The sequence below is a fragment of the Mobula hypostoma genome, chromosome 17, assembly GCF_963921235.1.
Source record: "Mobula hypostoma chromosome 17, sMobHyp1.1, whole genome shotgun sequence".
NCBI lineage: Eukaryota > Metazoa > Chordata > Chondrichthyes > Myliobatiformes > Myliobatidae > Mobula > Mobula hypostoma.
This window is the reverse complement of record NC_086113.1, coordinates 62,013,887-62,034,633: the sequence shown is the minus strand read 5'-3', so window position 1 is coordinate 62,034,633 and position 20,747 is coordinate 62,013,887. Positions and strand designations below refer to the sequence as shown.

Here is a 20,747-nt window from a genome sequence, read left to right as displayed (position 1 = left end):
TCCACGGCCCGGTGGTTGGGGACCACTGGTATATGTAACAGAAAAATTAAATGTAATGTACTCTGTCTTCATTCATATCAAGAGATTCTTTTGCTAATTAATTATCTTTCCTTGATCTTATTGTGGGTTCTAAATTACCTTAACTTGTAAGACTCTAAAAGTCCAAAAAAGAAAACAGAAAATGTTCTAAATATTAAGCATGTCAGGTGGTATCAGTGGAGAGACAATCAGATGTTTCAGTGCAGCTCATGATTCCTTATTTTTTTCAGGAAGAAAACTATGAATGGGGCAGTAGTTTCATCCTTGATGTGCTTCCTGGAATTAGTCTACAGCAGAAAAAACTTGCAGTAGCTGCTATGCGATGGAGAAAGAAACTGGAAGTGCTAAGACAAAAGAATGATAGTGCTGAGGTACTGTAATCATAAGTTGTCCTCACTTTTTCAGTTTTATGGATCTCTCACCTGGACTTCCTGGGCCATTAAATACAGGAAACTCCATTGAGCAGTCATCAGGTGTATGGACAACATTGCCTTGGCAAGTAGACAGCCGAATATTGGATATTCCAGACACACAGCACAGACTGGGTATCAACAAGGAATGTCAACATTAAATTAAAGCGGCTAGGTGTGAGGAGGTTAGTTCACAACAGAGGGATGGGAACCAGTGCAGAGAGACAGAGGGGTGTAAAGTGAGCGTAGAAGCAAAAAGTACAAAGGGGAAAAGTAAAAGTGGCAGGCCGACAAATCCAGGGCAAGCATTAAAAAGGGCTAAGAGAGTTGTAAAAGAGTGCCTGAAGGCTTTATGTGTCAATGCAAGGAGCATTCGTAATAAGGTGGATGAATTGAAAGTGCAGATTGTTATTAATGATTATGATATAGTTGGGATCACAGAGACATGGCTCCAGGGTGACCAGGGATGGGAGCTCAACGTTCAGGGATATTCAATATTCAGGAGGGATAGACACGAAGGAAGGGGAGGTGGGGTGGCGTTGCTGGTTAAAAAAGAGATTAACGCAATAGAAAGGAAGGACATAAGCCGGGAAGATGTGGAATCGATATGGGTAGAGCTGCGTAACACTAAGGGGCAGAAGACGCTGGTGGGAGTTGTGTACAGGCCACCTAACAGTAGTAGTGAGGTCGGAGATGGTATTAAACAGGAAATTAGAAATGTGTGCAATAAAGGAACAGCAGTTATAATGGGTGACTTCAATCTACATGTAGACTGGGTGAACCAAATTGGTAAAGGTGCTGAGGAAGAGGATTTCTTGGAATGTATGCGGGATGGTTTTTTGAACCAACATGTCGAGGAACCGACTAGAGAGCAGGCTATTCTGGACTGGGTTTTGAGCAATGAGGAAGGGTTAATTAGCGATCTTGTCGTGAGAGGCCCCTTGGGTAAGAGTGACCATAATATGGTGGAATTCTTCATTAACATGGAGAGTGACGTAGTTAATTCAGAAACAAAGGTTCTGAACTTAAAGAGGGGTAACTTTGAAGGTATGAGACATGAATTAGCTAAGATAGACTGGCAAATGACACTTCAAGGATTGACGGTGGATATGCAATGGCAGGCATTTAAAGGTTGCATGGATGAACTACAACAATTGTTCATCCCAGTTTGGCAAAAGAATAAATCAAGGAAGGTAGTGCACCCGTGGCTGACAAGAGAAATTAGGGATAGTATCAATTCCAAAGAAGTAGCATACAAATTAGCCAGAGAAAGTGGCTCACCTGAGGACTGGGAGAAATTCAGAGTTCAGCAGAGGAGGACAAAGGGCTTAATTAGGAAGGGGAAAAAAGATTATGAGAGAAAACTGGCAGAGAACATAAAAACGGACTGTAAAGGCTTTTATAGATATGTAAAAAGGAAAAGACTGATAAAGACAAATGTAGGTCCCCTGCAAACAGAAACAGGTGAATTGATTATGGGGAGCAAGGACATGGCAGACCAATTGAATAATTACTTTGGTTCTGTCTTCACTAAGGAGGACATAAATAATCTTCCAGAAATAGTAAGGGACAGAGGGTCCAGTGAGATGGAGGAACTGAGCGAAATACATGTTAGTAGGGAAGTGGTGTTAGGTAAATTGAAGGGATTGAAGGCAGATAAATCCCCAGGGCCAGATGGTCTGCATCCCAGAGTGCTTAAGGAAGTGGCCCAAGAAATAGTGGATGCATTAGTGATAATTTTTCAAAACTCGTTAGATTCTGGACTAGTTCCTGAGGATTGGAGGGTGGCTAATGTAACCCCACTTTTTAAAAAAGGAGGGAGAGAGAAACCGGGGAATTATAGGCCGGTTAGCCTAACGTCGGTGGTGGGGAAACTGCTGGAGTCAGTTATCAAGGATGTGATAACAGCACATTTGGAAAGCGGTGAAATGATCGGACAAAGTCAGCATGGATTTGTGAAAGGAAAATCATGTCTGACGAATCTCATAGAATTTTTTGAGGATGTAACTAGTAGAGTGGATAGGGGAGAACCAGTGGATGTGGTATATTTGGATTTTCAAAAGGCTTTTGACAAGGTCCCACATAGGAGATTAGTGTGCAAACTTAAAGCACACGGTATTGGGGGTAAGGTATTGGTGTGGGTGGAGAATTGGTTAGCAGACAGGAAGCAAAGAGTGGGAATAAACGGGACCTTTTCAGAATGGCAGGCGGTGACTAGTGGGGTACCGCAAGGCTCAGTGCTGGGACCCCAGTTGTTTACAATATATATTAATGACTTGGATGAGGGAATTAAATGCAGCATCTCCAAGTTTGCGGATGACACGAAGCTGGGTGGCAGTGTTAGCAGTGAGGAGGATGCTAAGAGGATGCAGGGTGACTTGGATAGGTTGGGTGAGTGGGCAAACTCATGGCAGATGCAATTTAATGTGGATAAATGTGAAGTTATCCACTTTGGTGGCAAAAATAGGAAAACAGATTATTATCTGAATGGTGGCCGATTAGGAAAAGGGGAGGTGCAACGAGACCTGGGTGTCATTATACACCAGTCATTGAAAGTGGGCATGCAGGTACAGCAGGCGGTGAAAAAGGCGAACGGTATGCTGGCATTTATAGCGAGAGGATTCGAGTACAGGAGCAGGGAGGTACTACTGCAGTTGTACAAGGCCTTGGTGAGACCACACCTGGAGTATTGTGTGCAGTTTTGGTCCCCTAATCTGAGGAAAGACATCTTTGCCATAGAGGGAGTACAAAGAAGGTTCACCAGATTGATTCCTGGGATGGCAGGTCTTTCATATGAAGAAAGACTGGATGAACTGGGCTTGTACTCGTTGGAATTTAGAAGATTGAGGGGGGATCTGATTGAAACGTATAAGATCCTAAAGGGATTGGACAGGCTAGATGCAGGAAGATTGTTCCCGATGTTGGGGAGGTCTAGAACGAGGGGTCACAGTTTGAGGATAGAGGGGAAGCCTTTTAGGACCGAGGTTAGGAAAAACTTCTTCACACAGAGAGTGGTGAATCTGTGGAATTCTCTGCCACAGCAAACTGTTGAGGCCAGTTCATTAGCTATGTTTAAAAGGAAGTTAGATATGGCCCTTGTGGCTACAGGGGTCAGGGGGTATGGAGGGAAGGCTGGGTTCTGAGTTGGATGATCAGCCATGATCATAATAAATGGCGGTGCAGGCTCGAAGGGCCGAATGGCCTACTCCTGCACCTATTTTCTATGTTTCTATGTTTCTATGTTTCTATGTCATTTTTTGTGCGATGAGGATGTTTATGAAATTTCCCTTTTGAATGTTTGTTTTATTGTTGTCAAACCAGACTGAATGAATGAATGAATGAATTTGAATGAATTGAATTGACTTTATTTCTTATCCTTCACATACATGAGTAAAAATCTTTACGTTACATCTCCATCTAAATGTGCAATATGCAATCATAGTAATTTATAATACTTTATAATAAATAGAACAGTTAATGTAACATAGAAGTACAATCAAATCAGCGTGAGTTCATCAATCTGATGGCTTGATGGAAGAAGCTGTCCTGTATTCTGTTGGTCCTGGCTTTCATGCTGTGGTGCTGTTTCCCGGATGGTAGCAGCTGGAATAGATTGTGGTTGAGGTGACTCAGGTCCCCAGTGACCTTAAGAGATGAAATGGATTGCAGGCTTGAAAGCAAGAGTGAGACTTCACATGTTTACTACCATGCCTCGGAAGGTGAAGAGTTAGCATACATTGAGGCACGATGTCCAATCACTGCCTCACAAACAACTGAAATGAGAGCCAGTCTGTTTATTCTTACATAAAATACTGTTGTTACGTACCCCGTGACGGGTTAAAGAACCAGGAGAAATGGAACACACCTTTAGTCCGGTATTGCTTTTAACTAATGCTATTTTTATTAGTAACTACGCAATACAGTAATATAAAACCAGGTAACTCAAACAGGTTAGCAATGATTATTTATGTTTATTTAAGTGTGGAAATAATAGAGCCAAGCTTCTTCGCGCTTAGGAGGTAACTAGATACAGTCTTAGAATGGTAGGTAAGACAGTTCAGTTCAATGCTCAGGTTAATTAATGTGGGATGTTTGTAATCCAAAAGCGAATGTTGTGAGAAGGCAATTACGTCGATGTTCCACAGATTCCAAGACAGCAATACAAAATAACAATAGTAGTAGGTTTTATCTCCGAAGTTGTTCCACTCCACACACGAAGTATCAGCGACAGTGATCTTCAACGAATATCCTTTCAACACAAGTGGTACCACAGCCAAATTCAGCTACGAGACATCTCAAAGTGGTGGCCACAGGATACTCCAACAGAATCCACATATAGATTATCACCAACAGTAGCTTATCTCTAAGGGGACCCTCTTCAAGGGAACCACCACCCAGTCAAGGGTCGACACACCGGTAGATTCCACAAGGTTACCCCAAACATACAATGTGATAGCCACTTATCTACAAACGTAGTTCCACGACAGACGAAATAACTCCAACAGTGATTTGCCACAGAGGTGCCTTTCTTCAGTGAACTACCACACCCAGACAAAGGGTAAACACACACGTGGTGTTCACACAGGTTTTCCCCTCACCAGAGATCCCACTCCTGTGGATTAACTACGTGACAGTCACACCTTTGTATTCGAATGGAACTCAAACTCACCATTACGGGCTACTTAGAGAGAGAATCCAAACAGTGACCTCTTTGTCACTAGGTTTCTTCTGTTTCAAACCTTCCTCTCCCTTCCCCTTCCTGCAAACTTGTTCTAGTTGCAGAAAACTTGTGAGAGTCATTTATCAATACTCAGGATCAATCTCAACTCACCCCTTTTGGATACTGAAAGTTTAAACCAGCCTCCGGCTCACTGGTGTCTTCCATTGACTGAAGCCATCTTGACTCTAACTGTGTGTGTCTGTAACTGTCCTTGTAAAAAGTAAACAAGCTGCAGAGAAACCATAACGTCAATTATCCATCAAATAACACTGCCCTCAGTCACCATGATGACTCACGAGCTGCTGGTTGCTCTCTCTCCGAATCAGTTGCACCCTCTCTCTCTTTTTAAACATACAGTCCATAAGGGATAATTCAGGATATCGTCACACTGTATACACTTTTGCACTTTTAGTATCATCTCTGCAAAAACGATATAGAGGCACTGGAGAAGGTGCTCCCAAGAATGATACCAGATGTGTGAGTTTATAGATGGGAAAGAGAATGAGGTTGTTTTCCTTCAAAGCTGCTTATTTTCCTTTCTGCTTGAGTAGAAGAGAGGAAGTAAAACCATCATTGTAAGATGGTCAGAAAGTTACACACATCAAAGTTGCTGGTGTTGCTTGAATTTCCAGCATCTGCAGAATTCCTCGTGTTTGGTCAGAAAGTTACCAGGAAATCTAGAGATTTCGATAGAATCTCCTCTGCCGCCCGTAGAGTGGGGAGAATGTGAAACTTGCTCTCATGGGGAATTTTGGAAGGAGCCAGTACAGATATGTTTATGGGGAAGGGAGTGGAGAGTCCTGTTGATAGAACTGAAAGTGGAAAGACAGAGGAGGCACAAGTAGAGCACAGATACTGGAGCGGTGGGTTTAACCAAGTGACCTGTTTCTGCAATGTATATCTTTTGTGATCTCATATAACTTGACTTATCTCTGCAGATTGGTGCATTCAGTGGCTGGAAAGTTATTTTAAATTTTGATCACACCAAGGAGGCAGGTTTCAGGAGGCTTTTGCTTTCTGGTGGAGCCAAGGTCAGTTACTTTACACAAATTATGATTCCAAATGTCTTGCATTGCCTGTGTGTACATTATCTCTAGGGATTTCAGTAGCTTGTATTCTACACTTTCCATGGTAATTAAAATCAGCTGCAAGTCTTGAGCAAGCAAAAATAAGCACAATAGTTGCACTTAAAATATCTAATCATTGCTGAAGCTAATTTGCTACTTGGTTAGCTCCAGGAATGAAGAACAAAATAAAACACAAAGCCAAGCAATTTATAAAGCTTTCATCCTCCAAAAGAAGTAGAAGACAAAATAATAATCGATCGGATTCTAATCACAATATCATTTGGGGAAGCATTCTTCCTTTAGAAGCACTGAACATTTTATCATAGAATTGTTAACCTTTGTTTATAAAATCATTTAACTGGTCATAAATGTTTTTGATGTAACTTTTTGGCTTTTGGCTCAAGTGCTTTCAACACAAACTCAGCTTATTACACCTCTACCATTTTGACCCCTGCCCAAATCACATTCCGACTAAAGTCCTGTGAACACACTAGATCCTTTTTCAACTGCTAAAAACTTAAACATGTGTCAAAGCTGTATGAAATGGCCAACACATCAAGCAGAGTCTGTGGAAAGAAGTAAACTAATTTAATATTAGAGATGGATAACCTGCAGGAAAATCATCTGATTCTGATAAGAGCTGAAAGTATGATGCCTGAAATTATTGAACTTGATGTTGATTGATTGTGGCAAGAATAAAAAATAGGATTAGTGTCAAACTGGTCTCTGGTCTAAATGGCTTAGGTTCTGTGCTCTATAACTGCATTCTCAGCCGAGCACCCATCTAGAATTTAGTGTGTCAGATTTTCAGTTAGATTTTTTTTTGATTTTTGAAGTGTGATACCAGGAGGATCAGGAGGAACAAAGGTGGTCAGCCCTGCTGCACTAGGTTCCTTCCCAACTATTCATCACTCAATTCTGTCTTTTTGTAAAACAGACAAAATACACTGCCATAAACTCCGTTTCAAGGATGCAGCAATAGTCTTAGTTTGGCTGTCTGCTATAAATGTTACTGTTTATTTCAGGTCCTTCCGAGTCATTTGTTACCTGAATACAAAGACGCCACTCATCTCTTTGCTGACTTCAGCAAACTTAAAGCAGAAGACCTGAGAGTGAACTTGGCTGAGGCCATGGAACATAATGTATTGTGTCTCAAACCAGAATACATTGCAGACTATCTCATACAGGTTTGTCCCATATTCTTAATCTGCATAAAAATGGGGTGTGGCATAGGCTGCAAATTTTGTAAACGTCTAAACCAAAACTTTTGAAAAGTCTTTCTTCCTATTTATCTTGCCACTGATCTATTTTTTTGAATATTTAAATACAAAAAGAATCACTTAACACACGAAGAAATAGACATGAAGATAGTTAAGGCCTTTATGTGGAGGGTGTAATACTGCAAGAGGCGCGGCGAATGTTCTTTAAAGCCAATGCAATGTGATAATGACCAGATAATCTGTTGAGTAAGGCAAAGTCACCAAAGAGAACATTCATTTTTTTTTAATAGTGCTAAAGAACTATTACCATCCTTAGTTTAACATCTAATCCAAGAGAAAACATCCACAGCAATGCATCATTCCCATGCTGGAGCATCAGTTAGGATATTGTACACATGTCACTGAATTGAGATTGAACCCACTGTGTACTGACTTGGAAGGGAGAGTGCTACCAGCTGAGCAGTAGGGAGTATTCTAATTGGTTGTATCATGGCCTGGTATGGAAATACCAATGCCCGGAAACAGAAAAGGGTGTAGAAAATAGTGGATATAGCCCAGTCCATCAAAGGCAAAGCCCTCCCCACTATTGAACTTTCATTGAAAGGAACGATGACTGTTAAGACAGTGAGAAGGTGGTGCAAGGGCAATGTCCAGGAAATGGAAGAGATGCAGGTGAGGGCAGCGTCAATGATGGCAGAAGAGATATTGTATGTCAAATAAACTCTTCTCGTGCTTCCAGGCAGGCACAAGTATCGATTACACCCAATGTTTTGATGATAAACTCTGCCATCTTCATCAGGGATGATGCCTGGGTATGTCTAGTCAAGTGGTATTTATACTCCCCAAGGAGTTACAAGCCTTCGCTGACTGTAATGACTCAAGAAGCTTCTATGAAGCAATCAGGGTTGTGTATGGTCCATCAGATCAAGGCACCTCACAACTCCTGAGCAAGGACAGTACATCCATCTTCACTGAGAAGTCAGAGCACATGAAAAGATGGCAAGAACACTTCCACGAGCTGCTGAACAGACCAGGAACCATCACCAATGAAGCACTGGGCAGAGTACACCCTCGACCCATACTGTTCGAGCTAGATGCTCCCCCTACTCTTCACAAGGTCGTCAAAGCCATCAAACAGCTAAAACCCAACAAAGCACCAGGGCCTGACGGTATCACAACCCAGATCTACCAGTATGGTGGTCACACACTGACATCATGCCTGCACCAACTGTTCACAAAGTTGTGGGGAGCTGCAGAACTACCACAAGACTTCAAAGACGCATCAATCGTGACCATCTGCAAGAACAAGGGAGGCAAAAGAGACTGCAACAATTACCGTGGCATCTCTCCTCTGTCAGTTGCAGGAAAATGCCTTGCGAAGATCATCCTGAGACGCTTGGTGTCCAACATCAGTGACAACATCCTTCCAGAAAGCCAGTGTAGTTTTCGAACAGGCCGTAGTACAGTGGACATGATCTTTTCACTGAGGCAGCTCCAAGGGAAATGTGTTGAGTAGCAGAGAAATCTCTATGTCACATTTGTTGATCTAACCAAAGCGTTTGACACTGTTGGTAGAGATGGCCTGTGGAAGCTTCTACCAAAATTCGGTTGCCCCCCATGCCCAACCAACATCATCCATAAGTTCCACGGAGGCATGGAAGGCCGCATCAACGTGTGTGGTGAGTTGTCAGATCCATTTTCCATCAGCAACGGTGTAAAACAGGGTTATGTTCCGGCAACATACATCAAAGTTGCTGGTGAACGCAGCAGGCCAAGCAGCATTTATAGGAAGAGGCGCAGTCGACGTTTCAGGCCGAGGCCCTTCGTCATGACTGACGAAGGGTCTCGGCCTGAAACGTCGACTGCGCCTCTTCCTATAGATGCTGCTTGGCCTGCTGCGTTCACCAGCAACTTTGATGTATGTTGCTTGAATTTCCAGCATCTGCAGAATTCCTGTTGTTTGCGTTATGTTCCGGCTCCTACTCTGTTTGGACTATCCTTCGCTGCAGTTCTTCAGGATGCCACATCAGACCTGAAGTCGGGGATCTTCCTCCAAATGAGAGCTGATGGCGGGCTCCTCAGTCTCACAAGACTGAGAGCAAAATCAGAAGTCAGGGACACTGTGGCGCATGAGCTACAGTTTGCTGATGACTGTGCACTGGTTGCCCACTCTCTCGAAGACTTACAGGAGATCGCCAGTGCAGCCAAAAGCTTCAGACTGACGATCAGCATGAAAAAGATGGAAGTTTTGTACCAACCGGCTCCTGGCTCAAGCTACGGAGAACCAACTGTCCTCATTGATGATACTCGTCTCAATGCTGTCTGGATGTAGAGATTGAGTCAAGATTCAAATCCATTTCTTACTCAGAGCGAGACCTTTGTCTTTGTTAAAATTCTGTATTTATGTATGTTTTATACTGCAGCATTTTATATGAGTTGAGCCCCTTTACGCTGGAGCACTGCCAGGAGAAAGCCACATCTATTGTCAAAGATCTCCACCATCCAGGCCGTGCCATCTTGTTACTATCATGGGATAAAAGGTCCATAAGCCTCAAGTCCCACAGCACCAGGTTCAGGAACAGTTATCATGCTATGACCATCAGGCTCCTGAACCAGCGTGGATAATTTCATTCACCGCTACTCTGAACTGATTCTATGATCTACAGACTTTCAATGACTTTTTATAACTGATGTTCTCTAATATATTTTATTTGCAGTTTGTCTTTTGCACATTGCTGTTTGTCAGTTTAAGTATGGTTCTTCATAAAATTCTATTCTACTCTTTCCTTATAAATGCCTGCAAAAAATGAGTCTCGAGTGTACTAACATACACTTGCAAGAAAATGTTTGTGACCCCTTTGCAATTACCTGCATTAATTACTCATAGATGGAAGATCAGACCACATCCTAAGTCACAATAAAAGACAAACACAATCTGCCTAAGCTAATAACACACAAACATTTTGTACTACTTCTCATCAATACTGTGTACGCCATTTAAACAATCACAGTCTAGGTTCAAAAAACTGTGAACCTCTGGGTAATGCCTTCTACAAAAGCTATTTGAGGTGTTCTAATCAATGAGATGAGATTGGGTTGCAAAAGTGCCCTGCCTGATAAAAAAGGCACACCAACTCAGGTCACTGACAGAGCCTGCTCTTCTCAAGAAAGATCTGTTTACGTGCACCGCGCCTCAATCGAAACAGCTTTCAGAGGACCTAGGAAGAAGAATTGTAGAGATGCATGAAGCTGGAAAAAGCTGCAAAAGCATTTCAAAAGACCTGACTGTTCATTCATCCACAGTAAGAGAAATTGTCTACAAATGTACTGTTGCTACTCTCCATAGGAGTGGCGTCCTGCAGAGATCACACCAAAAGCACAATGTGCAATGCTGAAGGAGGCAAAAAAGAACTCAAGGGTAACAGCAAAGACCTGCAGGAATCTCTAGAATTTGCTAAAGTCTCTGTTCATGTGTCCAGTATAAGAAAAGCACTGAACAAGAATGGTGTTCATGGAGGAAGCTACTGCTCTCCGAGGGGAAAAAAACATTACCGCATGTCTCAAGTTTGCAAAAGACCACCGGATGTTCCATAATGCTTCTGGGACAATGTTCTGTGGACAGATGAGACAAAAGTTGAACTTTTTTGCAGAAGTATGCACTGCTATGTTTGGAGGAAAGAGGACACTGCCCACCAACACCAAAACCTCAGCCCAACTGTATACCCTGCTGGAAGGAGCATAATGGTTCAGGGCTATTTTGCTGCCTCAGGGCCTGGACAGCTTTCAATCATTGAGGGAACAATTAATTCAAAATTATATCAGACATTTTACAGGAGAATGTCGAGTAGCAGCCTGTCATCTGAAGCTTAATAGAAGTTGGTTGATGCAATAAGACAATGATCTGAAACACAAGTAAATCAACAACAATGTTTTAAAAAGAAGAAAATTCATGTTTTGGAATGGCCAAGTCAGAGCCCAGACCTTAATCCAATTGAGATGATGTGGCATGATCTGAAGAGTTCATGCAAGGTATCCCAGAAATATTAATGAACTGAAACAGTTTTGTATGGAGGAATGGTCTAAAATTCATTCTTGCCATTGTGCAAGTCTGATCAGCAGCTACGTGAAAATTTGATGGAGGTTATTGCTGCTAAAGGAGGCTCTGCCAGTTATTAAATACAAGGGTTCACATACTTTTTCCATCCTGGACTGTGAATGATTAAACAATGTGTTCAATAAAGGCATGAAAACTACAATTGCTTGTGTGTAATTAATTTAGACAGATTGTGTTTGTCTATTATTGTGACTTAGATGAAGATCAAACAACATTTTGCAAGTAATTAATGCAGGTAATTGCAAAGGGTTCACAAACTTTTTTCCTTGCAGCTGTACATGGATATACTTTGTGTGTATTAGTTTAGACAGATTGTGTTTGTCTATTATTGTGACTTAGATGAAGAGCAGACCACATTTTATGAGTAATTAATGCAGAAAAACAGATAATTGCAAAACGTTCACGAACTTTATCTTGCAACTGTATACGTACTTTGATATTTTACTTTGAACTTTGTATTTTTGAGACCCTTCATTTGGACATCAACGTACTCCAACAAATGCTGCCTGACCCATTGAGTTCCTCCAGCAATTTGCTTAACCCTTAACTTAAACCTTTTAAGTTTAGGTCATTTTGGCAAAGTTGTTCTGTACTCTTAACTTCACCAGACTGTGATTCCAGATTCAATGTGTCTTATTTCTATTCTCCAAAGTTTCTTTAAAATTCTGATATTCAGCAATGTTTTAATGTTCTTTTTGGGTTCTGGCCTGATCTGGTACACTTTTGCTATATACTGTGTTCTCAATCATTTCTTGAAATCATACAAAGTGAATCAAATGAGCTTGGAACTGGGATCTGACCAGTGGGTTTAAAATTTTTTCTTGTAAGCTGGGTCTATGCTTTGATAGTGAGGTGGGAGTTGCAGCTGGTTATGTGAATTATTTGTGATACAAGGTAAAAACAAAGAAAATGATTTGGCCTTTAGAGCTTGGTTTTGACAGGAGTTTACACAAGATCACAGCTCTAATGCTACACCTCTTTTATTCTGAGTCACAGTTACTGTTATCTGAGGCATATATGCTAATTAATTGAAACTATAAATTATTTATTTCATGATTTAATCAGCCTGCATGTAAATAGTAATAACTGAAGATTGACAGTCTTGACAGATGAAAAAAAACCAGTCATGTTTGAGGGTAGTTGTTGGGAGCTATCACTAACGTTCAAGATGAGTCAGTTGTATATTTCTCCTCTTCTTTCCAGGAGCGCCCCCCTCTAATAGAGAATTACTACCTTACTGATGGGACAGGCAGTGGAGCTCGGAAACGGAAGCTGTCTGACGACCACATTGATCCAAAAAGGAGTAGAAAAACGTGAATGACTATTCCCCCTTACTGATAAACTTTACAGATATTGCACAGCCGAGCCACAATTGCATCTGAGACCAGGTGAATGTTCCTGACAGTGGCTAAATGGCATGGAATGGATTTCCGCCATCGGGCACCTTAATTCCAGCTGCTAATGGGGTAAATGTTGGAAAATTAAAAACATACTCTGAAATATTCTTCCTAAAATTTACTGCCAAGACCACCTGATATTTGCTGCACAAATGAATATTCAATTACATTTTTGTTTGTATTTTAAATATATTTGCCTAGAAAATCTTGGTTGCTGACTGAATTATCTTTTAATGTCTCTCTCTTCTTGTCTTTACTTTCTGGAGAGACCATTCCTTCCTGAATCACAGCCTAGTTAACTGATGGGGTGATAAAGTGCTAAAGAGCCAAAAATCATCTAAGTGAAGTAAATTTGATAAATGTTGAATAATTTATATTTCCTTTTTATCAGTTTCCATAATTGTTAATAATTTATGTGGGTTCATCTGTACTAAATAGTAACAGCTGTGTGGAAAACCCAGTGGCAGAAAAAAAGTTATCCATAACAAAAAGTGTCCAAATACATCCAGCTCTTTTATTGTAGCAACAATTATACATCCAAGGCTTTAAGCTGCCATTTGCTATTGCCCCGTGACTTAACAAGATTACATGAAACATTCAATGCCAATATTGATTACTATAGGTTCTTGGGTAGTTTAAGCAGCTGCTTCATGGACAAACTCTGGATGCTTTCAAAAAAGTGATGGATAGAGCTCTTAAAGATAGCGGAATCAAAGGTTATGGGGATAAGGCAGGAACTGGATACTGATAGTGGATGATCAGCCATGATCACAGTGAATGGTGGTGCTGGCTCGAAGGGCTGAATGGCCTACTCCTGCACCTATTGTCTATTGTCTATTATAAACTGTTTATACTCATATCAAAATACATTCCGCAGCTGGGGTGTCAGATGATACGCACTGTGGTCATCTAACGGAAAAGTGTAGTGAACAGAGGCTGATTCTCCAAAAGTAGTTTTGAATATAGTTTTGAGAGAATTGAAAATGTAGTTCTAATTCTGAACATAATTATTTCCAAATAGATGTAAACTTACTTTTGAGTAATCTGATGTCAGAAGTGACCAAGATAGGCAGAAGGCTACAAGATTAATAAAGTTTTAAGGACCTGTGAATTATCTACTTGTGTAAAGGGGAAATTATATGGTTGGTGCCAGAATCTGTTGTTGGGACAGTTGAACATTTGGGTACTTAAGAGCGAGAATCAATGTGGGTGTGTAGGGGAATGATGTGCATAACATTGTTAATTGTCTAACTTTATTGAAGTATATATAATAGATTATTAATGATAGACTGAAGAATGTCCAAAAGTGCTTGCTGCTCTTTAAAGTTGCAATCCCCAGTGCATACTTAGAGGACTCTGATGTGTGTTGAGTAAGTTGACCATATACTGATCAACAGTATGCTTCCTGTTGATATCACAAGCTGCTTTCTGCAGGCTATTGACATTTGAGTCATTTTGGGTGGATTGCATTCAAACCCTGGAAAGTGAAAAGTGGATATGGCAGGGATATGTCAGTTATTTGGGAGAAACTGGGAGCTTGGTCAATGTACATCAAAAGTATTAGGCCAAAGTTCTATCTTTTTAATTATTTGCCCAAATACCAGCCTATAAGGTGGAAGTTTTCCAAGCAGTGACCAGTTGTGAGGTACGTGTTGGACATTTGGAAGGTGGCAAATCACTGAGCAGTAAGCCACTCGCACAATTATATCACCTACCAGGAATAAGGGACCAACAGTTGTTCCCAGAATTGCCTGTTGGATGACTTGGCTGAATATCGGTGCTCCTCTTGAAACTTTCAGTAATTTCCGCTTCTGGTACTGGAGTATTCCTGTTGACGGATTAGAAATCAAAGGTTTCAAAGGTACATTTAATGTCAGAGAAATGTATAAAATATACATTCTGAAATTGTTTTTCTTCACAAACATCCACGAAAATAGAGGAGTGCCCCAAAGAATGAATGACAGTGAAATGTTAGAACCCCAAAGCCCCCCCAGCTCCCCCTCCCATGCATAAGCAGCAACAAACCCCCCTCCCCCACCAGCAAAAAAACATCAGCAACCCCCACCGAGCATTCAAGAATGCAGCAAAGCATCAATACAATAAAGACACAGACTTGCAGTACCCCAAAGACTATTCGTTCACCCAGTAATTCAACATACCACGGCCTCTCCCTCTCCCTCTCCCTCTCCCTCTCCCTCTCCCTCTCCCTCTCCCTCTCCCTCTCCCTCTCCCTCCCCCTCTCCCTCCCCCTCTCCCTCTCCCTCTCCCTCTCCCTCTCCCTCCCCCTCCCCTCCCCCTCCCCCTCTCCCTCTCCCTCTCCCCTCCCCCTCCCCTCCCCCTCCCCCCCCCTCCCCCTCCCCCTCCCCCTCCCCCCTCCCCCTCCCCCTCCCCCTCCCCCTCCCCCTCTCCCCCCTCCCTCCCCCTCTCCCCCTCTCCCCCTCTCCCCCTCTCCCCCTCTCCCCCTCTCCCCCTCTCCCCCTCATCCCCCTCATCCCCTCCCCTCTCCCCTTTCCCCTTATTGGGTGTCCCTGTTTCACAGCGAGAGGGGAGACTTAACAAACAACTCGCTGCTTTATGATGTTAGAAGTCTGTTGCGTCATTTCTTCCAAGCTCTGTGCCCAAAGATCTCGGGTCTCTGAGCACACGGCCAGCAGCCAGCTTGCTGCTTTCGATCTTCCATCTCCCACGACACACCAGTTTCCTGTGGCGGCAGCGACCTCAAGTCCGCCTGCCTCCAGAGCCACAAAATTCTGGAACACTGAAGGCATGCTAATCTTCTAGGATGTGTCCTTGGCATATCGAATAGCGGCCAGTTGTGAGACCCGGAAAGCAGGTCCCATTCCTGCAAAGAACTGAAGTCAGTGTGTAACTCCAAGTCAGGGTCTTCAAAAGAGCCCTGAATGGGAAAAATAGAGATATTAAAGATAGAAATAGAGCTGTTTGCTTTGCGAAGATGCGAGCAAAGGAGTTGCCATTAGGCTTCATCGTTCTCCTAAGCTCCTCCTCAATGGAGATAGTGGAGCTCTCAAAGAATATAAATGCTCTGTCCAGTTGGTTGTGACTGATGTTGCACAGGCATCTGCACTGGGGCTTCTGGTTTTCCGTAAATGAGGGAAGAACGAATCTGGAGATTTAAGTTACAATACAGACTATCGATGGGAGCAAATGTTGCTCAAACAAGTGGGCAAAGCTAGCCAGCAAAGTTCAGTGTGGGACAATATAATGTCATTAATGTTGGACCTTAGTGAAATAGAATGTTTTTTGGAAATATGAGAAGCTCAGAACTGTGGTAAAGTAGAGATCTGAGTTAATATCACAGAGCTGGTGGACCTGACTGCCATTTCACCACCTCTTGCCTGTCTCTCCACCCACCCCCCACCTTCCCAAAACAGTGCAAAGATTCCCAAATCTGTCTTTACGAATTCCCCATACTCTCTCCCTCTATTGCCGAAGAGACAGTTCACAGGTAGATTTATGAAGAGGCTGGGTAAATGCAAAGTACACATGGTCAGAATATCAGTCTTCAACAGTACTGAGAAAAGAGAACCTCAGATACAGTTAATAAAGCAATAAACCAACCTGGAAAAGCAGGTAAGAGATGATCTGAAGAACATGTTTGGGTGCTTGTGCTTAGACAATGCTGGTTTGTCAAGTCAAAAACATGAAATCTGGACAGGGTTTACGTTGAGCATTATTATTTATCTTTGTGTGTATTATCATGTCATTTTATTTTCAATGTGTGGAGGAGGGAAGAATGGATGAAGTTGTTGATCAAAAGGTATTTTAAAATACTGCAAGGATTTTATAGGGTAAAGTACTCACAGAAAGAAGCAACGTCTACCAGTATAGTGGACAGGAAGCATTAGAATGTGAGAGTCAAAAGTAATAAAGTTGGTTAAGTTGGAAGAATATTTTGCTTTATTATAAGATTTCGACACAAGTTGAGGAACTGGTTTTTAAAAAATCACTTACTATGGGGGTGGAGATCTTCCAACAGTTCTTTTTGCTCAAGCATCTGCAGTCTACATCTTTCTTTGCAGACAAGCCCTATAGCAGTCCGAAGATGAATCCTTTACCTTGCCCTAAAATATTACCCAATTTCAGTTCATCAGCTGCTGCAACACAAGAGTATTCTTCCTTGTAGATGTGACTATTGCAACAAACTGCCTGGCTCTGTTACTCCATAAACACAGGCACCTGCTCATCCTTGTTTCCAATGTAGGTTTCTCCCCTTTGTCTCCACATGATAACTATACTCTCACTATTCTGTAATTGTGAGGCATTTCTTCAGTAGCCAAGCCTCCAAGTTCTGCCAAGTCCCAAACAAGATGATACTTGTGCGGTGTTGGGGTGGAAATAGTTGCTTAGTAACTTGTAAGTATCCATTTGGAAGACCAGCCCATTTCAGAATAGGCCAAAGATTTATTATACACTTTGTTGGACCAATAGGTTAAAAAATTCAAAAAATGACAGTGGAATTGGTGTGTGTGTGTGGGGGCGGGGGGGCGGGTGTCATCAGAGTATGTATCGAAACTGACAATGACTTCACTTGCAAGTAGATGAGAAATTGGAGGCACAAGTCACTGGACACTATTCTCTGGCTATGAAGCCAGGTGACTGTAATCCCACAGTTCGAGAGGTATGGGAAGACACCAACAGCTGCAGAGGACCTTATGAGATGGATTGTTTGTCACAGAGATGCCAAACATAATGCATGACAGCTAGAAATAGGGTGTTTCAAAAATGGAGTGGTGGGATATATAGTTGTGACAAGTACTAACTCTACACAGGTGCTGCCTAACAAGCAGTTACTGGATATATCTAAAATAAAAATTGGAAAGGTTAAAGGTTTCAGAATACCCCAATAGTAACAGAGAAACTGAGGTCTGGAGTGGAAGGCAAATTTTTGAAAGATGCAAAAATAACATGGTTGTTATGGGTGACTTCAAGCTTTTTAGTGTAAAAGGTTTAGATGGGTGAAATTTGAGTGTGTCTAGGAAGGATTTCCAGAAGATCCAGTATGGCCTTACCTCTGTGTGGACAGGCTGACTAGAGGGGAGGTCATACTGAATCTAATAATAGGCAATGAACCTGGTCAGGTGATAGAGTGAGGGTGAGCATTTGAGACAGTGACCACAACTCCTGACTTTTACCATAGCCTTGGGCAGGGGTAGGAGTCAACAGTATGGAAAAGTATTAAATTGGGAAAAGGTGAATTATGATGCTATTAGCAACTTAGGAGCATAAACTGGGAACAGATGAACGCTGGGAAATGCATAATTGAAATGTGGAGGTTGTTTAGACCACAAGAAATAGCACCAGAATTAGGCCATTCATCCCATTGTGTCCACACTGCCATTTAATTATGGCTGGTCCCAGATCCCATTCAACCCCATACACCTGCCCTCTCACCATATCCCTTGATGCCCTGACCAAACAGGAATCTACCCACTTCTGCTTTAAATATACCCATGGATAAGGCCTCCAGTCTATGGCAGAGCATTCCACAGATTCAGTTCTCTTTGGCTAAAAAAAAATCCTCCTCCTGTTCTAAAAGGTTGCCCTCAATTCTGAGGCTGTGCCCTCTAGTTCTGGATACCCCCACCAGAGGAATGTCCTCTTCACGTCCAGTCAGCTTATCTAGTCCAAAGCTGCCAGACGCCTCTTTATTCCCAAAATAATCCTTATGAACCTCCTCTGGATTCTCTCCAATGACAACACATCCTTTCTGAGATATGGGGCCCAGAACTGTTGACAGTACTCCAAGTGCCGCCTGACTAGTGCCTTATAAAATTTCAGCATTATTTCCTTATTTTTATATTCTATTTCGTTTGAAATAAATGCCAACATTGCATTTGTCTTCTTTATCACGGACTCAAGCTGAGGATTAACATTCTAGAAACATAGAAAACCTACAGCACAATAGAGGCCCTTCAGCCCACAAAGCTGTGCCGAACATGTCTTTACCTTAGAAATTACCTAGGGTTACCCACAGCCCTCTAGTTTTCTAAGCTTCACATACCTGTCCAGGGGTCTTTTAAAAGACCCTATGGTTTCCGCCTCCACCACCATCGCCAGCAGCCCATTCCACTCTCTGTGTAAAAAATAAAAATAAAAATAAAAAAAATAACAACGACTTACCCCCAACCTCGCCTCTGTATCTCGTTCCAAGCAACTTAAAACTGTGCCCTCTTGTGCTAGCCATTTCAGCCCTGGGAAAAAGCCTCTGACTATCCACATGATCAATGCCTCTCATCTTACACACCTCTATCAGGTCACCTATCATCCTCCGTCACTCCAAGGAGAAAAGGCTGAGTTTACTCAATCTATTCTCATAAGGTGTGCTCCCCAAACCAGGCAACATCCTTGTAAATCCCTGCACCCTTTCTATGGTTTCCACATCCTTCCTGTAGTAAGGCGACCAGAACTGAGCACAGTACTCCAAGTGGGGTCTGACCAGGGTCCTATATAGCTGCAACATTGCCTCTCAATTATAAAAAATCACCAAGAGTAGGGGTCCCAGAACAGATCCCTGAGGCACACCACTGGTCACCGACCTTCACGCAGAATATGACCGGTCTACAACCACTCTTTGCCTTCTGTGAGCAGGCCAGTTCAGGATCCACAAAGCAATGTCCCCTTGGATCCCATGCCTCCTTACTTTCTCAGTAAGCCTTGAATGGGGTACCTTATCAAATGCCTTGTGGAAATCCATATACACTACATCTACTGCTCTATCTTTGTCAATGTGTTTAGTCACATCCTCAAAAAATTCAGTCAGACTCGTAAGGCATGACCTGCCTTTGACAAAGCCATGCTGACTATATCATATTATGCCTTTCTCTTCTCCATCAACTTACCTACCTCTAAAGTAAGATTCGCTGGTCTATAATTTTCTGGGCTATCTCTACACCCTTTCTTGAATAAGGGAACAACATCTGCAATCCTTTGGATCCTCTCCTGTCCCCAGTGATGATGCAAAGATCATCGCCAGAGGCTCAGCAATCTCCCCCCCCCTTGCCTCCCACAGTAGCCTGGGTACTGCCAGTATATTTCCTGTAATACAATAGGATTTTATGTTGTTAAGCAACCTCATTTGAGGCACCTTCTCATTTGAGACACTTTCTGAAAATCTAAGTAAGTGACGTCCACTGCCTCTCCTTTGTCCACCCTACTTGCTACTTCCTCGAAGAATTCGAACAGATTTGTCAGGCAAGATTTCCCTTTACAGAAACTATGCTGACTTTGATTTATTTTATAATTGGTCTCCAAGTACCCTGAAACCTTGTACTTAATAATGGACTTCAGCCCTTTCCCAGCTACTGAGGTAATGCTAACTTTTTTCTCTTTTGCCATTTGAGAACAACTTCTTCTGTGGGACATATCTAACCTGCACCTTTGGACTATTCTCAGAAACTTCAGCCACCTCTGGTCTGCTGTCATCCCTGCCAGTATCCCTCTCCAATCCACCTGGGCAAGCTCCTCTCTCATACCTCTGTAATTCCCTTTATCCTATGGTGATACTGGTACATCTGACTTGTGCTTCTCCCTTTCAAATTGCAGTATGAATTCAACCATACTATGGTCACTGTCTCCTAAGGGTTCCTTTATCTTAACCTTCCTAATAAAATCTGGATTATTACACAACACCCAATTTAAGATGGCCTTTCCCTGAGTAGGCTCAAGCACAAGCTGCCCTAAAAAGCCATCTCCCAGGCATTCAACAAATTTCTTATCAACATCAACTTGATTTTCCCAATCCCCTTGCATATTGAAGTCC

The 20,747-nt window shown here is 42.2% G+C and overlaps 1 protein-coding gene across 2 annotated transcripts in view; it reads left to right on the top strand.

Annotated features, from left to right (window-relative positions):
- The window catches only part of topbp1 (DNA topoisomerase II binding protein 1), a 127,020-nt gene extending 111,897 nt beyond the window's left edge, over positions 1 to 15,123 (top strand). For both annotated transcript variants that reach the window (XM_063069992.1, XM_063069993.1), the window contains exons 25-28: positions 270 to 410; positions 6,108 to 6,200; positions 7,262 to 7,423; positions 12,774 to 15,123. In XM_063069992.1, coding sequence (XP_062926062.1) covers positions 270 to 410; positions 6,108 to 6,200; positions 7,262 to 7,423; positions 12,774 to 12,887 — 510 coding nt within the window. In that variant the 3' untranslated portion in view covers positions 12,888 to 15,123. The remainder of the gene's footprint in view (positions 1 to 269; positions 411 to 6,107; positions 6,201 to 7,261; positions 7,424 to 12,773) is intronic.
- Positions 15,124 to 20,747: the final 5,624 nt, after the last annotated feature.